General features: G+C 34.5%; 2 protein-coding genes across 3 annotated transcripts; both read right to left on the reverse strand.

Annotated features, from left to right (window-relative positions):
• LOC18595775 (cytochrome c oxidase subunit 5b-1, mitochondrial) lies at positions 3,655–7,393 on the reverse strand. The gene is made up of 6 exons (XM_007023876.2): positions 6,949–7,393; positions 6,625–6,710; positions 6,381–6,434; positions 5,074–5,140; positions 4,847–4,926; positions 3,655–4,112 (listed from the first exon to the last, which is right to left on the reverse strand). Exons 1-6 carry the CDS (start codon positions 7,097–7,099, stop codon positions 4,050–4,052), a joined length of 501 nt encoding a protein of 166 aa, XP_007023938.1. The 5' UTR covers positions 7,100–7,393; the 3' UTR covers positions 3,655–4,049.
• LOC18595776 ((6-4)DNA photolyase) lies at positions 7,858–13,718 on the reverse strand. Of its 2 annotated transcripts, none has more exons than XM_018124011.1 (14): positions 13,330–13,718; positions 13,160–13,231; positions 12,670–12,750; positions 12,364–12,543; positions 12,216–12,287; positions 11,272–11,358; positions 10,986–11,084; positions 10,792–10,875; positions 10,016–10,096; positions 9,838–9,909; positions 9,649–9,762; positions 9,129–9,216; positions 8,946–9,041; positions 7,858–8,264 (listed from the first exon to the last, which is right to left on the reverse strand). In XM_018124011.1, exons 1-14 carry the CDS (start codon positions 13,663–13,665, stop codon positions 8,083–8,085), a joined length of 1,644 nt encoding a protein of 547 aa, XP_017979500.1. In that variant the 5' UTR covers positions 13,666–13,718; the 3' UTR covers positions 7,858–8,082. The 2 variants fall into 2 exon arrangements, with proteins under 2 accessions (XP_017979500.1, XP_017979499.1); XM_018124010.1 differs by having other exon boundaries at positions 10,010–10,096.

A 19,905-nucleotide genomic window follows, 5' to 3' on the forward strand; every position in this document is an offset into this window, starting at 1 on the left:
TAGGAAACATAGAAGGTATATAGCTAGCTAGGGTTTCTTTATGTCTTTAGTATATGTACATTTTGCAACTGGAAATAATTTAATTAGTGAATGTAGGTTAAAGATAAGTGATTGAAGGGACAAGCATGCTATCTAGTCCAATGTGACTATTCTCCTCGGATAGGTTTGAAAATGATATCCTTTGAGAACATATATATATATATATATATATATATATGAGGAAATTGTGAGAGATAAATTTTTTTTTTAAGTTCAATTCAAAAATATCATTTATTATAATTTTAATTATTTTTAATCAATTTTTTGCATAACTTGACAATAATGCCCTTTAAACAATTTCAGATAAATTAAAATAGCTTCCGTTTGCTCTATCCCACCATCCAAACAAAAATTTTAAAATTAAATCCCGATTTCTCTCTTTTGCCAATATTATCTATCTTGCCATCCAACTCTTTCTCGCTATTTCAAATAGCAGAGATGACATCAAGGTATATGTTTTAGGTTCTTCGGTTTATTAATTTATATTAATAGAACTTCAAAGTTAAGGAGTTGAAATTGATTAGACATATCTATAAATTAGAACACTGTATGACTTTGGCAACTTAAATTTAGCTGGAAGCAAGCAAATCAATTAGTTATTAGGTATTGTATTACTAGTGTTTAGATATTGTGTCATTAGTTTTTAGGTATTGTGAGACTAGTTTTTAAGCATTGTGTGACTTAATCATTACGTTTTTTATTTGTAGGTATTGCGCAACTGGTTTTCAAGCATTGCGCGACTGATTTTTAGAAAATACCTAAGTCATTCAATACCTAAAAATTAGTCACTCAATGTCTACAAATTAATCACGCAATGCTTAAAAACTAGTCAAGCAATGCCCAAAAACTAATTATGTAATATTTAAAAACTACCAAAACTATTGAATTTCATTTAACAAAATCAACAACTTCAAATAACACATCATATCCCATTTAACAATATCATCAACGAATATGCTTACTTGGCGAAACATGCTCAAAAGATTTTCTTCATATATATAAAAAATCACTCCAAAATGCTTAAAATACTCAAAACGCTCAAAAGTTTTTTCTTCGTGTATCAAAAACCACTCTAAAATACTCAAAATATTTAAAAGTTTTTCTTTCTGACAATGAATACTCTAAAGATGAATGGTTTGGAGAGGAAAGCACAAAGGAGATGAGTCGGTTTGAGACATGGATCTAAACATATGGGTCGGTTTCATTAAGGATAATTTTGTCGAAAATTAATTTATCTTGATTAAAAATAATTAAAATTATACAGAGAACTATTTTCAAAACCACCTTATTTATGAAGAATATTTTTTAGAAGAACCTTATATATATATATATATATCACACATTTGATATTTAAATATCTTTTGACAAACAAGGGGAATTCAGTAATACCAAGAGCTTTCCTCTATTTTTATAATATGAAAACAGGGGAATTATAACTTTTTTATTTGAAAGAGTAATTATTTTGAAGTCTAATTAGTTACTCATAGATGACTTGACACAATAAATAATAAACTCATGAACACTTACAGCATATATATACCTCAAACATTTTAAAACAAGAAAATATAGTAACAGATGGCTTAAGAGAAAGCTAAAAGAAGTGTGTTTTGATTTCAAGGAAGAAAAAAATGATTCCAGAGGCTGCTGTTCTATATCTCGCCTTTTGGGGTGGCTTCCAATTTCCAAGGCCCCTAGAAACTTAAAGATGGCTTTTTTTTTATTTTTCATGAACCATGCATGAAGCCAATTTCACATGTGGAACAACCCCTATGAAAAGACAGAATATATATAATACATATATATATATATGGTGAGATTCGGTATTGGGATTGTGTTTCTTCTTTATATGTTGTATATTTTTTTTCCCACGTTCTTGAGGTTGTGTGGATTCTATCTTCCTTTGTTAATGAAAGGTATGGACACGACTGCAATATGTTGCTGTCTTTTCTTTGGGTTTTTGTTTCACAGCAACAAAGGGTGAGCATTTTAGGTTGGGACCCCAATGGTATTTTCTGGATGAATCCAAATCCAAATCTGATACCAAATCATGCCTAAAAAAGCTTATAAACTTTGATGTAAATCTTATGGACAATAACATCTAATGAAGTTCACAAGAAACAAAAGGAGGCTTTCATTTCATTTCTGGAATGGAACAAAGGTGGCTAAACGTGTTAGTATGTCTGCATGCATTCGTCTACCTCTCCCCTGACTATTATTTCAAATGGAATAGAGAATTAGAAGCTCATTATTGGTAAGAAAGTGATGGGAATTTTGAATCTATTCTGTTTTTCTTTTTTTTGGGCAAGCCTTTGTAGCTTTGAGCAAATTAATAATAGCATTTTGGGAGGATTGCTTGATTTGTAATCTTCTGGGACGCCAAAATCCTGAGAAAAGACGTTTAGAATACTCCTTGCAGAGAATATATCAGTCTTTCTTTTATTTATTTTTTGGGTCCAAGAATATATCACTTTCTTGAAGTTTCACGTTCCTGTCCCCATTTTGGCTTTAGATATGTTGCTCTCAAGTTAGAGAATTGTGCACACTTTTTGCTCCAAAAAGAGAAATAAATGTTAAGAGAAAACAAGAAAATGTGTTAGTGATCTACATATAATTTACACTATGATTTTTGTGTAGAGGGTTAGTTTAGGAAGGAGAAAGGATATGTTGCAACAAATAAAACGAAAAGTATTAAAAGTAACCAAAAAGAAGATTGGAACAATCGTTGCAGAAGCATTACGTGCTTTTGTTTTGTTGTGGTAAGGGTAAAGAATACGAATTAGAGAACAGGTGAAGGAGGCGGTGAGACCCTGATGGAGACTAAGAATTGAAGAAAGATAGCATTTGGGAAGCGCTTAGAGTGAGTTTTGGAAGTACTTGATGAATTCCCCTTTTAAATTGCCAAACTCCCATATTGCTACTAAGTAACAAGGCTTTCTTAAGAGCAGTTAGTAGAAAGTGCGTGTAGGAATGATATTTTAGGAGCATTCGGTAAAAAGTGCCACATTGGATAAATGGAAAGAGCACTTTTAGGGAGAACAAATTCTTTTATGGAATATCACGTTCAAAATGGGAAGAGCACGTGACAAAGAACCACACGTAATTAGGCATGATGCGGAAGTTTTGAGTAGCGTGGGACTCAATAACACGCAATAATGTATCAGGTGTTTTATTGAAAAAAACTAAAAAGCTATATGACATAATTACTTTCTCCCATTATGTAAAACAACATATATATAAGAATAATAATAATAATAATAAAATAATCAAAACCAGACCTCTACAAATAGAAAGAAAAAGAAATTGTCTTTCAAGGTATTCACTCTCTTCCTTACTATGGATTAAAACCAAAAAAGTCTTGGATTCTCTTCCTTTGCTTTTGTCCTTGTACCAAGCACAATACCAATTTTCTTGGTTGGGTATTGTAGTAGTGACAAAGGCAAACACTCGTACATAGCAATTATTACCCACCTGTCCATAATACCCATTTCATCGTGATTTTTGAGTATTCATTTGATTAATTGTGTGCAATGACACACAAACCTGCATTCTTTTTTGAGCCGAGGGAATGCTATGGGTACTATCAGATCTGTAGGATGAAACAGAAAATGGAACATCTGAACACAATGACAGGGAATTATAATACAAGAGTCCAATCACAACGAAACCAAAATACTAAAGGGTTCAAGATCGTAAGATTCCTTCAAAACTTAACACCAGCAAGTTTCATGAAAGAATGGAAAGGTAGCCATTGATTATTTGGCCATGCATTAGAGTTAACCTAAGAAGATCCATAGTTCAAACAGATGACCACCCTGTGTCTAAATCACCACAAAAACAGAGAGATACCATCTCAAAACGTTGCCTGAGCAACAGCCACGAGAACCAAGGGCCAATAAAAACCAAACAAGACAAAAGCTTTTTCTAACTTTTGAATGTGCAACTGTATACTGGACATCATTCCATCATCTTCTCCAATTTTATTCCATTAGGAAACCTGAAAAAAGTTGCAATTAATGATGATGATCATCATCGCCATGTCCATCAGGAGGTCCCCCAGGGCCAACAACTTCCAGCTGCCAAACATCAATGGAAATAATTAGGAAATTCCTACAATGCTGGAAATATGCGAGTATTTTTGCTGCACAGGTTACAAAAGGCTGCCATGGTAAGAATGCCACTTCATTCATTTCATTTAATTGCATAACCGGGCATTAAACTAAGGGAATTGGATGAACTGTTAACCTTAAAGTCTCCAGGACTCACTTTAGTCATAGCATGTTAGCCTCAAGATCAGACTTTGGTCTTTGGTTAATAGAAATCAATTATTTGTAGTTTCAACTTTTTCATTCACGTATCGTCATCTACAAACATTATAAAATATCTTATAGCTCAAACATTTGCAACTCAATCTAATAGATGGTTGTTAGTTGTATTCACTGATCAGATTTACAGAGTTACCCATCAAGTAACCAGAACCAAGTTGACCAACATAACATCCATATACATAAGGCATAAGCTATCTATTGTACAGACCGGTGGTTCAACTATGCTCTTGACTGAAGCCCACAAGGCTTGCCTGAGAATAAACTAATACTAGTCTTATTTGTTCCATGTTGCCAAATCATTAACAATGATCTCAAATCTTCAAAGTTTTTGGTGAATCCATGTATGGGCTAACAGCAACAACTAAACAGGATACAGATCCGATGAACGCAAAGAAATTGACGTTTAGATGTAAGCTCAAATATAGCTACTCAAGGTTAGGACATAAGGAATGAATGCTTCCTAATTCAAGATATCCACTTACCACGAAATACTGTGAGCAAACTGGGCACTCATGTGGCTTGCCTTTCTCCAGCCAAAACCAGACAACATCATGCTCATCCTCTGCATTTTTTAAATAAGCAAAACAAATGAACTCAAGTATTAGTTCAAGCAGACTCAATTTTGTATAAATCTAAGAAAAAGCAAACATTAACAACCACAGTTAGAACTTAGAAATACAGAAGCAGAGAAGTGATGAAAAGAACCTACCGCCTTCACCTCCTGGGCATCCAACTATTCTCTTGTCATAGTAGGACTTGATGACAGCAGGAGCTTCCTACAAGCAGATAAGATGACTTCTACCATCAAAAGTCATATCATGACATCAATCTTATGACTTCATAAAGGTCAATAATTCCAGTTTCCAGCAAAAAAACGGTGTTATCACCATAACATAGAGGCCCAAACTCAAAATGATAAATTTCCAAACATGATTTCAAATGAGACAATTTAAAATAAACCGCAAAAAATCCACGATAATTCTCAAACATCATGTATGTAATACTATTACCTAGCACAAAAAGATTATTAGGCCCTACAAAATGGCTAGACTTCTTACATATACAATGACATCAGTTATTACAGACAGCTCAAAAATGGGATCACTCATAGTGGACCAGCCTTTCAAAAAGGGGTTGCTGATAAATGGATAAAACGTGCAGTACAAATATATAGTAGAATAACATTGCGGTACACAAATTTAACAAATCCAGAACAAAAAAAAAATTGAGTGTAGAAACAATTTTTCTTTCTCTCTTTTGCATAATATCTTTTAATATTCTAGCGTCCGAAAAGTGGCAGAACTATAATCCAGGAAGCAGAGTGAACCATACCATAATGTTGCTGAAAAATAAAATATTAACAGTCCAGGCTTCACATATGGATTATTACCCCACCATGGAGATCAATGTTCACAGTTCAACATCTCCCTCCCCTTAGGCCTAGTCTACCAGTGACCAGGGCCACCAGTGAGAAGACATGCAGAAGAAAAAAAGACATTGCTTGAGGAAAACTAAACCTACGGACTAAAATAAGTTATATCAAAAGTTGCTTCCAAATATTCATTGCTCGAATCTAAAAATGAGTCAAATGCCAAAAGATAGCACAATGCTAACATAAACTGGAAGTCTGGAACGAGTCACTGGGCAATTCCAACTAGTTAACAACATTGAAAAGAGATGTGTCAACAATACCAAACAATGAACCTAGCGCGTTTTCAAGCACGACATCTTTTGATATACTTTTACTTACATTATGAAACATCAGATCAACAAAATAATGATAAAAAGTGGTCACAGGATACATCAACATCAGGTAAACCATTTAAATAAAAATGCACACACACCCAAGTACTTTAAGCCATACAGATACAAACAGAATAAAAGAATGAATGCAAGAAAAACATAGTAGTAATTTATAGCAATGCTATTAAACAAAATTGAAGAGGAGATAATTGTTAGTATTTCAAACAACCATCTTCCATTATAAGATGATGCGCACATGATCGTAATACTAACCTTTGTGCCAAAAGGACCTTCAGGATAGTTTACATCTTCAAGGATTTTCTTTCCCTAAACAAAATAACGCAAAAAAGAAAAAACAGAATGAGAAATCACCGACCTGTAAACTGAGAGAGCAGTAAATTGAATTTAGCCGTAAAGCAAATAACAATATATTCGACAATTTGAATCTTTAACAGTAGAAGAGTAACGTCACAAGAAAGTTGTCACATTTTAAAGCCAAACAGAGAGGAAAAACCACCTCAAGCTCAACAGCAAGCTCCTCGCGCTCGTGACCAGTAGCGATAGGCATTATATCCTCAACCCTCTTCTTCACAGCAGTATCCGCTACACAATCCAAGCCAATTGAAAACAAAAACACGAAATCAATATTGGATACGCCAACAACAACATCATTTTCCATAAAAACTAAATCTACTTAACCTCTTCATCTAATTTCGAAGCACATCAATTACTGATCAAGAACATTCTCATTATTAATTCAATATTTAAAAGGCTATCTGATGGGTGTAAAGCTTGAAATCAAAATGAATCGATGACGAGGATCTACGGAAATCAGATTTACCTGATTCGGTGGAGAAGTGGTGAGTGAGGAAAGCAGCGGAAGGGGACGGAGAAATGTGAGATTTGAATGGAAGCGGCGCCGTTCTAGGAGCGGATCGACATGGAGCTGCGGCTAGGGTTTTGAGCTGTGAAGTCACTAACCTTCTCCACATGTTCGTGAATTCAAGATTTTAGGGTTTGAGTGGCTTTGCTGATCTCAGGTCACGCCCCGCCTACTTTTGAGAAATACCGGAACAAAAGAAAAGAAGAAAAGCGATTGGGGTTTGTTTCCACTCTCTGCTTCCTTTGTCTTTCAGAGCAAACAAATGGGGAAAATGGGAAATGAGGTTTCAAAGAGTGGATGAGGAGGCTGCCGATGATGGGGTTCGCTGTTTCTTTCCTGGGGGTCGTTTTGGCACATGCCAATTCCGTTACACGTGCGAACTTTGTGGAAAATTTTTGGGTTTTTTTTATTTTTATTTTTATTGAATGATTGTTGCCATGTCAGCGGAAAAGGTTGCCCTTTCCGGGGATCTGCTTATATGGAAGAACAATCCGAACTATGATCGTACACCTTTGATATAATATTTGAAAATTTTTTAAAATTATTTAAAAATATTAAATAAATCCATATTATTTTTTATATTTCATTCTGCTTTATTTTAAATTAAATTTTTTTTTATAATTAAGAATTGATTATTTGTTAAATATCTTCTAATACGACATATCAAGATCATATAGAATAAAATTAGAAGTAAAATTTTTATTAATAATAATTAATTAATTAATAATAAATAAATAAGTTTTTTTAAATAATTCAAGAATTGGTTTAAGTATCATTCAATTTCTTGTTTGTTAAATCCTTGACGAGGAAATAACTTGCTTGCAGACTGGTTTGCTCTTACTTTGGACTAGGTTTGCTATTCAAAACTTGGGGAATTGAAAGATTCAAATCTAAAGAAATACCATATTTCCAGTTAATAGATTAGGGTTGTTGTCGTTGTTGTAGATAGATATATATAATACATACTCTGCATAAACTAAATTCTGAGTTGTCCTAACAATCTCTATAATCTGATATGGGGAATTGTGATGCAACCTGTCCTGTCCTTAGTAGTGCCAGGGTCCTTGGCTGAAACAGAATGTCTTCTCTAACTCAGCTGATCAGCTTTTGTCTTTGCCTTCTACCTCTGGCTTCCTGCCCTCCATCTTCATCCAATCTCCTTCTCAAGCTTTTTACATCGTCTTCACTCACCACACCATTCAATTTCTTGTTGAGGGCATAAGCTTCCCCCATTTTCCTTCTGCATTCTTTGCTTGCGGAATCATGAGATACCACTGAAATGAATTGCAAGGAAATAAGCAAAAGAGTGTATCTGTATAAACCTTCTTATATAAAACAGCAAACCTCAAGAAAATACCATATTGGCCTATATCTGGGGTTTACAATGTACTAAACTATCCAAGTTGTTACTGAAGGCATTAGGAATAGAATGGAATTGATTTAGTTAATATGATCTGTAACTACAGCTGATAACATATTAAGCCTGCTCAAGAAAAGTCAAATTAATAATGCCCCTGTATCTGACAGGTATGCAAAACTAACGGCCCCATTTGTCAATTCAACTCCTGAGATAGGAAACAGCCCACATTATCATTCTTATGATTAGACTTCTAACTTATCCCTCACTTCTCCAGTCTGTCAATTACTCTTCTTTTATTTATTTTTTTTTTTCTTTTTGACAATTCTCTAGTACTCTTATATTCCACATAGCCATGTTCCTTCTCTTTAAGTACAGCTTCTTGATTCTTGACCCTTGGTATCTCTCTCTTATTTGGTGTTTGTCAGAGTGCATCACTCAGCAGCTATGCATATGGACTTTGAAAGCATTACCAATGTATATAAATCAAACCATGGTATCAAACATGTATGAAACTAGTCCAGTGAATCACAGTTTGTTGCTCAGAGTAAAATAAATAGAACAACCAAGTAATTAAAACCACAATGAGATTACGGACCTGGTTTTGGATAATCTCTTCCAATTATGCACTTTGCTTTGTTTTGAACACTTAGAGGAGCTGTCCAAGGCTCATATATATACTCCTTTGGCATGTCTGATAACCACTCACAATGTTCATATATTAGATATAGCACCTGAAAGCTTGCTCAAAGATGATGATGAGGGTGGAATTGAACAATACCTTTCAGTATGGGGAGAAAATGCCTAATATAATCACCATGGGGATCATATTTCTTTCCAAATGATGTAGGGGAATATATGCGGTTGTACTATTCCATACAACAATCATTGAATGTAGAAAGCTTCAGTTAGATTAATTGAAGAGCAAAATTTAGCAGCAATTCTAGAGGGCAGAACCTGACTCTAAGAACCTACATCCTAGGCATCCCTTCAGATTACTGAGAAATCAAAGATGGAGGCCATATAATAGACTACTACTTCAAAACATTTAATAAAAAACAGATCAGGTTATTATGAACCACCTGATTTTGACAAGTAAGATTATTCAGTGAACACATTTAGCACTAACCATAGATCATTAATCAATAGATAATCCAAAAGTCATGTAATTACAATAATATTTTTATAGTATCAAATTCCATCAACATACTCTGCTAGAACTAATCCATTAGTCTAGTTATGGTGCCAGTCACTCCCCATTAAGAGACTTGAAAAAGATAAAATATATAAAAGCATTATACCTGGTAAAAGAATGATGAACATGATAGCCATAGCCAATTCCCGTTATTAATTGCCCAATCTGAATCAATCAGAAGTCTCTCAAAGACATCACGTCCTTTTTCCCAATGGAGAAACTAGCAAAAAATCTGATTCATGTCAAAAGAAAAGGATAGAAAGAAGAACTGTGCAGAAGAATTGAAGTAATATACCAGATCTCCACGAGTTAGAAAACATGCAACACAATGCCGTGCAAGATGGTGCATCCAACCCCACTCCCGTAGCTAAACCAGCACATATTTATAAAATTAAAATCCACATTCTAAGTATGGCACCAAAATGGGCAAAAAATTAGATAAATGCTGCAAGTTATGCCACAGAAACCTGGACCATGATGGCATCAATCCAAGGGTACCCTGTTCTAGCTTCCCTCCAAGCAGCTAGGAGTTCATCATCATCATTCCATGGAATCTGAATCACCAAATGGCATCTCAGCAAGGCTTTAAAGTACAAAACTAAAACATGACAGTTACAAACTCATGAAATAAATGGACATCTTTTAATGTTGAAATGAATTGCTAGAATTTTCAATTTCCTGTCATGGGATGGGCATAGATTACATGGGAACAAATTAAATAATTTCAACATAGTTACATCTAAATATTACATCTAAATATGATCCAAGAGGTGAAAGAGCGAGAATAAGTGAATAACACTGGATCTAAGCAAGAGGAACTGATCATAGGAACAACAAGATAGAATCACAACCATTCCCTTTTTTTTTTTTTGCCCTTACTTTTTTTATAAGCAAAACCATTCAGATGTTCAGCAATTTCATCACCCTCAACATGATAGTTTTATTTTTCTAATGAAACAGCCAAAAGTTGAGAATCTTTCAGGAAAAAATAACCAGTTTGTTTAGAACTATAATGCAATTTATAGTGAAACTGGGCTTGAATGCATGGAGATAAGAGTTGCAAACCTATATGAAACCCCATTGTAAATAACCATTATCCACAATATAGATATCATCCGGTATTCATTTATTTTGTTTCCTTACCTTTTCCCTTTTTTTATTCTTTTTTCTAAGAGGAATAAAGGAGAAAGAAACAAACAGAAGCAGATTTGTGAAAGGAGGTTTAGTGCAGTGCATTAGACACACTTACCTGCTTGCATATTTTGTTACCATTCATTTTATCAAAATTAGGAGTTCCAAACGCCACAGTGTAGAAAAATTCTCGCCATAGCAACTGCAAAGATTGAAACTAGCTGTTAACTCTTTAAAAGGAAAATGAAGGGTGACTAAACAACAAATAATCTCACCGCAGCCCCATTGAGTGATAAATAAGAGGAAAGTAACCTGTCCAACAAGGGAAACTGGTGGTGATGTATGCCTTTTGACATTCTTATAGACATCTTTAAGGCACTGGTAAAAGTACCTGGAAGAAAGACAACCAAACTGCCAAAAGGATCAAAAATATAGAAAGATCATAGAGAAAGAGGAGCCAGTATCACCGTTAATTTACTACCCTCTTCTGTCAAAGATATGCAGGGATGAGTTCTGTTTAAAAATTTCTCTCTGCATATTACAATTTACAATCAAAGGAATGTGCCTAGCAATATCATTAAATGTTTGTTTGACTCACTTTCAAGTAAGGTGATAGAACAGTTGTTGCTGGCTTTATATATGCAGAAGGGTCACCCTTAGGTTTCTCAAAGTTGGCCACCCATTCCTACAGTATAAAGAAAGTAGTCATATCAATAAAGTGCAACAAACAACTCAATTTAAAGAAGATGAACAGAACTAGAATTCTGAATCCATGAGAAGAGTGAGGGGACTTTTACATGAAATCAGATTCACTAAATGACAAACCAGATGGACCTTCATGATTTAGCAGCAATTTATAATCATCCTCACAAAGCAGAGAAGGAAATATATAGAATAACAAATCAAAATGATGACCACAGGGACCTTCATGTTTCCTAAACAGGCACTTATAAATCATCCTCTCAAAAGCCATCAAAAAAACATGAGGTGAAGCTACCACAATTAACAAGAGTACAGACAACTTTTCCTCAAGAGATTGATATATGTCATCACAAACATATAAGCAAGACATTTCACAAGCCTCGTATTCACCCAAACCACATTAAGCTCATGGGTTTATATAACCTACCAAATGGCACATTTTCTGGCCATACAAGTTCATTACAGTTACATTAGACAGCAAAAACAAATTCAAATTTTATTACAAGTTACTCACTTGCAAACAGGAGCCCTGCATTAACAATAAGTAAAATAAAAGAAATTGACCAAAAGCATTTGATGGTTGCCCCAAAACCACAGTGTAATTCTTACTAATGACACTGCAATCTATCATATATCTACATAATGTATTAAAAATGGTAGATTTCTTTTCAACAAAAAAAAAACAATAGTAGATTTAGCAATCAAAAATTAAATTATAAAACTTTATTACTTCCCTCTTCCAACAAAAAGGTGCCTTTTTTAAAACTTAAACTCCATATTAGATATTTAAGTATTGCTATTACCAACTCCATGCTGGCAGATAAGATGTTTACATCATACCTTGTCACTTAATGATTCCCTCAACCTCCTTAATGCTTCTGATTCACCACCTCTAAAGGGAGTCAATTCCTCCTGCACATAATATAATTTTTTCACAAAGAACTCCTTAAAAGGAAAGGCACTTTCTGAAGCATCAATGGCTCCATACCTGATCATTTTGCACATAACCAAGTTCCTTTAGTGTTGGAACTTGTGAAATCTCAAAGCTTGCAACATCCCCAACAGGAGGAACCGAAGAAAGCTCAACCAAAAGTGGGGATGATGCCCATGAGGGTTCCCCAGCCAGCTTCAAAAAGGATTGATAACTCAGTGGTGGCCTTCCCCCATTCTTTTGTAGAAATTAGTTGCATTGAGGTAGAGTAGCAATCGATGAGTAATATATAGCCAGCAAATAGCAATCAATTATGCATTTGAGTTTAAACCTAAACTCTATGATACCGATATTCTCGCTTACCTTCTCTATGATATCAGCAGGATTGAAGAGTGTATGACTCACCGGGGAGAAAACCTCTATTCCAGCTAAAGAAGCATAATTCTGTTGAAACAAACGCAATATTTTCGTCATATACAAAAACATAAGCACATAAAGCTAACTTCCTTCTTGTAAAATACTTTAAGCAATACTATTTTAAACTAAAAACAAGTTGAACTTAGTCAATTAAGATACAATTTTGACTTGATATTTCATTTTGGGTACGTGTAAAAAGTTCATTGCACTTCAGCTATAAATGGAGCTGTCTCCCATCACTCATAAAACCCAACCCTCTCACCGAAATCTGAACCTAAGACCTCCGACTTGACATCCCAACTTGTAAATATTGCAGTATACTTTGGAACGCAATTTTTAGTTCATATTCCACCAAAATTTGAGAACTCGAACGAAGCCACGGTCATGCTCTAAGAAAAAGAATACAAGGAAAAAAAAAAGGAGTATATAGTCTTACCTTAATTTTGTTATCCAAAGCTTGATAATATGGATCAGTGTCATACTCAAAGCAAATCTTTTTCACATCCCACTGTCACAAACTCATAAAAGAAGCGAACATTTAAAAAAAAAAAGACTTGTGATAGTTTTAACATAGCGATAAACAAAGTATTACAAACAGAAAATCACCTCTTTTAAGCAGCGAATCAAAACCTCACTAGGCTCACCCTTCAACACCAACAACCTCGACCCCAGTTTCTTCAAACTTAGGTCAAGGTCCGCAAGGCTCTCCAGCAAGAACCGGATCCGACTTATGCCCGCACGGGTCGACCCGGGAGAGAAAGCTTTTGGGTCCGGTTCCATGTAGTGAGGGTCGATTACGAACAAAGGGTACACAAAGGCGGAGGTTCTTGAAGCATACTCGAGAGCCGGGTTGTCGTGGATCCGGAGCCCCTTTCGAAACCATATTAACGAAGCCGACCCGGATGGCATGTTTGAGTTCAGAAGAAAGAATGAAGGTTTCATGACAAAAAAGGGTTTCGAATAGTGTTTTTGGACCGTTGGCTTGGTCGGGACTTGGCGGGTTAAATGCGAGGTTGATAAAAAGTAGAGATGTTGGCTAACGTGCACCGCGGGATATAGGATAAGGATGGTTGTGCGGTAAGGATGGTTGTCTTCAATGCTGCGCACTAGGTGTACGTTAGAGAGAGAGCTCGGGGTAGACCTTTGTCGCGGTTAGTGCGACGCCACGTCGAGGGTTGTACCTATTGGTTTTTTTGTGGTTGGAAGTATCACTTTTTTTACTTTTAAAATTTGCATTTGTTAACTGAAATTTAATAAACACCCTAAACATCCAGTAAATGGTTAAAACATGCTTTTTTTTATATAAATATTCATATCTCTTAAAATAAGAAAAAAAATCTTACTATTTAAAATGTTTTTCAATAATTAAAAAAATTTAAATAAATTCTTTTTTTTATTACTTTTATTATATTTGATCAAATTCATATACTTTTATTTTAAATCAAATAAACTTTTAAAATCAATAATTGATTAACATTTGTTAATTACACGTGACTTGTCATTTATATCACATGGTGTTAATATGTGACATGATTATATATTAATATGGTATTTTCACCTTTCACATCAATATCATTATGTTATAATATATGATAATGTATATTTTCACTCTCCACATTGATGTCATTATGTTATAGTGAATGATAATGTGATACGATTATATGTTTACATGGTATTTTCACATTTCATATTAATATCACATGATTTAAATAAAATGTTATTTTAACTAATTACAATTAGTAATATCGTAATCATGTCGCAAGTCGAAACTTAAATCCAACCTCATGTGATTTTAAATTCTAAATATAAAATCTCATAAGTAAACCTATAAATTACGAATCTACATTTTCAACCCAAAAATCATGTCTAATAGGTGATAGAAGACCTATGTTTATATATCCAAAACTCACTCCATCTCTTAATGTAAAATCTATAATAAATTATAAAAGTTTATTTGATTTAAAATAAAAATATATTTGATTGGATGTAATAAAACATTAAAAATTTATTTAAATTTTTTAAGGGTAAAAATGGTGTTATAGAAACAAAAGACAGATTTGCCTAACCAAATTGACAGGTGAAGTACATTAAGCAATGGAGCCCATGGGATAACGGTTTTTCTTCTCTTTTTTTTCCCATAATAAGAAAGAAATAAAAATCATGATCTCCTAAAATTGATCCATACAACTAGTCTAGGGTTTTGTTTTGAATGTTGACGTGATATTACTATAATTACAAATTATTACTCATCATAAATAACTATATTTGTGTTGTCTATTGATTTTTATTTTCGTTTTTGTGAGAAATAATTTATTTTAATCGTCATGATATTAGTTTAGACATAGAAATTAGCTTTTATAGAATCCACGAATAAGAATGCAATAAAATTTTTCTAATTTAAGCATAAATAAGAGTACATCAAGAAATTAATGTTTAAATATTACAAATTTAGTTTTGGTTCAATGACAAGTAAAGATTGTTAGGCATATCAACTTCAAAAGAATGGAATTCAAGTCACTTTGCCTTGTTTAATAAGTAAATTAAAAAAAGAGTAAAGGTGGTTATGGAATATAGAGAAAGGAATAATATTTGGAAAAACTTTTAATTATTTTTAAAAAATTTTAAAAAATTTTTATTTTTCTATTGTGTTCATTTAAGTGTCTATTTTTTTTATTTTGGATTAGATGTACTCTTATGATTAACAGATGGCTAATTATTATTAATCAAAATACTATTTATCATTTTATATTCGCATAGTGTCAATGTAATGGTAAATGTGTCCCTAATGTGAATGGTGAAAAATATTTCATGATTATGTCATCATATTATATTAGTATATCACATCATTATCTATTATAATATATCAATATGACATATATCAGCACGTAATTTAAAATGATAAATAGTATTTTGATTGATAACAATTAATCATAAACACTTATTAGACTCAAAATAAAAACATGAAAATTTAATTAAATGTAATAAAAAATAAAAAATTATTTAAATTTTCTTAAATAATTAGAATATTTTTTGAAGTAATAATGTTGAAACATACATGTTTGTTTCTTAAATTAAAAGAAAAAATTTTGTGCCAGGAGCAACCAGCAAAACCAATGATTCCAGGTGGTAATGGGAAGGATCCGGTTTGAATGGAACTGAAAAAGCAGAGTATGAAATGGGTGGAAGTAGGAAAGGTTGGTAAAAGCGGGGCCGAGGACTTACATGGAGTGGAAGTCATGTTTGAGGGTAGTAGAGTAGATCCCGTTCAGATCTCTAATGTTTTTGGGGTGTTTAAAACAATGGAGGCTGGCGGGGATTTTGGAACCGAAAAACAGGGGAGAACAGAGAAGGTGAACAGTAACATGCAATTTCCATAAAAGTGTTTTGGGGAGAAAGAAACGCAACCGGTGATGGTAAGGATGAATGCTGGGAAGCAAAGTGTTGAAGGGATGCTGTTAGATGCTCCGTTGGTCGTAACAGGGAAGGAGGCAGTAGATTTAAAAGCTCAAACGCATCACAGAGCGAGCCTAACAAGGGATGGAAGTGCGGATATTCGATGTTCGACGCAGGCAATGATGGCTGAGAGTTGGCAGACTGGTGCGACACTAATGATAGTGTAAAGAATGTTGGGGATTTTGATCATGTTCAATGGGCAATGGATGCAGGCCATGTGACGCTCAGGAAAGCCAAAAAGAAGAAAAATTGTAAACTTGAGGATCGGTTTATTTGTGGTGGACATGCATGGTGATGGTATGAAGCTACCGGAAGTTGGACAGTATTTGGAGAGTCAAAAACAGTGCTCGAAACATGTAAACTTGGGTGTTGAAAAGGTGCAAGATGGTAGTGAAAATAGCCCTGAGGGAGTAGTGTAGCTCAGTCAACTAGACAGGAATAGTGCACTGAGTCCATATGGCTATCTTCAACTCGATACTGTTCATCATACTAGCAACCAATCTGCAGCTACTGAAAGGCAGGAAAATGATAAACGATCGATTGGAAATGAGCCCAACGACTCAACAGATCCATGCATAAGTGAAAGGGGTGTTACTGGAGATCGTAGCATAACCATGTGTGTTGAAGAGCACTGTGGTTTCAACAAACAACATAGCTCTATCCCCTCTCATGCATTCATTTCCCATGCAAGCAATGAAGGATATTCGTTGAGGAACCAAAGTCCAGAAGCTAATAGGCAAGTAGAAAGCAACAGTCGAGGGCAAGTAGAAAGCAACAGTCGAGGGCAATTAGAAAGCAACACATCGGCTTCTCACTTGAAAGCCCGAGAGTAGTCAGATAGCCAAACTTTTGAATACCACCCTATGGTTTCCAGAAGAAGAAAATCTTATAGTGAAGTTTCATATGTCCCTTAAGAGGATATTTTCTCAGAGAATGAAGCTTATGAGTCGACAGATGGATCCTGTGATGGTTCTATCTCTAAGCAATTCACCACTAGAACTTATCCATGATCAGTGCTTTGCTTTGGAATGTGAAGGGAGTGGCTGGTAAAGTAATCCAAAAGAGAACTAAAAAAAGTATAGATGATGCACCAAATAAAGATTTTAGTGATTTTGGAACCGATAGTTAGTGTTTCCAGGATTAAATTTTTTAGAAGAAAATTAGGCTTTGATAGGGTGGCTTTTAATTGTTCTCAAAAAATATGGATTTTTTGGATGCATGGGATCACTTGCACAACTAGGTTTGACCATCCCCAATGTTTGCATGTTCAATTATCCTTTCCGTGGCTTCCTTTTCCCATTCAAGCTTCCTTTATTTATGCAAAATGTACTAGACTAGAACGGAAAGCTTTATGGGATTTTTTGAGAATTATTACAGATGATGTACAGGATCCTTGGCTAGTTGGAGGTGATTTTAACATGATTTTAAGCAGGGAAAATAGATTATTTGGGGCAGATCCACATACAGGTGCTATGGAAGATTTTGCCACTGCTTTACTTGATTGCGGGTTGATGGATGCAAGTTTTGAAGGCAATAAATTTACATGGACAAACTCCCATATGTTTCAAAGATTGGACAGGGTTGTTTATAACCTACAATGGGGTTTTCATTTTAATACCACTCAGATTTAGCATTTAAATCGAGATGGCTCAGACCATTGCCCGTTGCTAATCTCCTACTCTAACTCCAATGTACAGCGACCTTCATCCTTTTGGTTCCTCCATTGCTGGGTAAAACATCATGGTTTTTTAGATTTTGTTGCTAATAATTGGAAATTACGGATGCAGGAGATAGGATTGAAGGCTTTTTGGTTGAAACAACAAAGGCTTAAAAAGGCTCTTAAAGGTTGGAGTAAATATGTGTTTAGGGTCATTTTCAGTAATCTACGTTCAGCAGAGAAATAGGGCGAGGAAGTGAAAAAAGGTTCCAAGAAGACCAATCTCTTGCAAACCGTGAAAGCATGAATATTTCCTATGCAAGACTCAACCATTTGCACAGTGTTAAAGAGGTGTACTAGCAGCAAAAATCAGGGGTTAAGTGGTTGGTTGAGGGGAAAAATAACACATGGTTTTTTGACATTCGCATGCAGAAGAAAAGAGTGAGAAATTCAATATTCCGGATCCAAAATTGTGATGGCTCAATTGTAGAGGATCAAGAGCTTATTAAAAATTCAGCAGTGGAATATTTTACTAACCTTTTGAAGGCGGACAACTGTGATAACTCCAGGTTCAATGCTTCCTTAAATCCTTGTTTATTATCTGATCGTGACAACGATTTTCTGTGTGTAGTGCCTACGATGGCTGAGGTTAAGGAGACAGTTTTTGCTATTGATAAAAATAGTGTGACGAGTCCTGATGGGTTTTCCTTTTTATTTTATCAACATTGTTGGAGTATCATTGCAGATGACTGTTGGACTCGATAATATGTGCTAAGGGGGTGAATAGCACAATTTGGCTTTTGATAAGATTGGAAACTAATTTCTAAAACTTAAGAAAACAAAAACAGAGTATAAAATACCTCACAATTTAGAGTAGTTTGGTCCAAGATCTACATCCACTACCTTAATTATTAAATCAAGGATTTTCCCACAAATTCACTATGGACCGGTGAAATTCACAAGCTTTCACCAAGCTTTACAATGGCTTTTACCAAGCTCAGCAAAAAACCTTTTACGCTAGTTTTTCACGGGCTCAACTAAAACCCAATGTGGTTTTTCAAGGCTCAACCACAACTTTAACAATCAAGCTATCCCAAGCTTGAACAACCCCTTAGAGTGACTCCCTCACTCTAAGAATACAAGAGAAGTAATAAAGAAGTACCTATGATCACTTACTTGATCTAGATGGTACAAGATGAAGTGTTGAACTCTATTACAAAGATTGACGTTTAAGTGCAGTAAGGTGTAGTGAAGCTTTTCTGGTTTTTTCTACTTTCTATAGCTCAAATCTCATTCAAAGCTTCAAAAACTTGTTTTTCATTGTTGGAAGACCCTTTTATACTTGGAGATGCAACTCTGATAACAGTTTCACAGTTTATGGCCGTTGGAAACAGTTAAGGATGAGTTCTAACCGTTAATCTGTCTTGTAGTGCTCTAGTTCAAATTGCAGACAAAGAGCTCTTAGTCGATTGACTTGGTTGACTAAGTTGGTTCTGTTTCTGATTTGCAGATTCTAGCTGTCAAGCCCGACCTTATAAAATACTTTCCATATCATTCATATGATTGACAATATGCTTGCATACTTGGAAAGCCCCGAAAGAAAAATCGTTAAAAGACGACAATGTACCAAATGGTACAATTAAGTTAATTTAAGCCTCGAACTAGATCAAATAGAGAATTTAAAATGAAATTAAGAATATTAAAGTCTTAGAATGGTTTAATATGATGATTTGGAGTTCGAGGATCAATTTGGAGTCAAACCGGAATTTTTACCGTCCAGGGGCAAAATGGTCATTTGCCACCCAAGGACACAATGGGAATTTTTAGAAAAGAATTTTTTTGGCCCCATTTGACTTATTAGAGTATTATTTGAGTATTTGAGTATAATTTGAGGGTTTGGCAGTAAAAAAGTTTAATTCTAGTGATTTTTAGAGTGCATGGGCAAAATCGTAATTTTACCACCCGCGGACAAAATTTGAGATTTTGAGAGAATTTAGATCAAATTTGACAAATTGGATAATGGTATGAGTATAAGGGGTGAAAAATATGTCTATGGGCAATTTTCAGTTTTT

Source organism: Theobroma cacao, chromosome 6 (assembly GCF_000208745.1).
Source record: "Theobroma cacao cultivar B97-61/B2 chromosome 6, Criollo_cocoa_genome_V2, whole genome shotgun sequence".
NCBI lineage: Eukaryota > Viridiplantae > Streptophyta > Magnoliopsida > Malvales > Malvaceae > Theobroma > Theobroma cacao.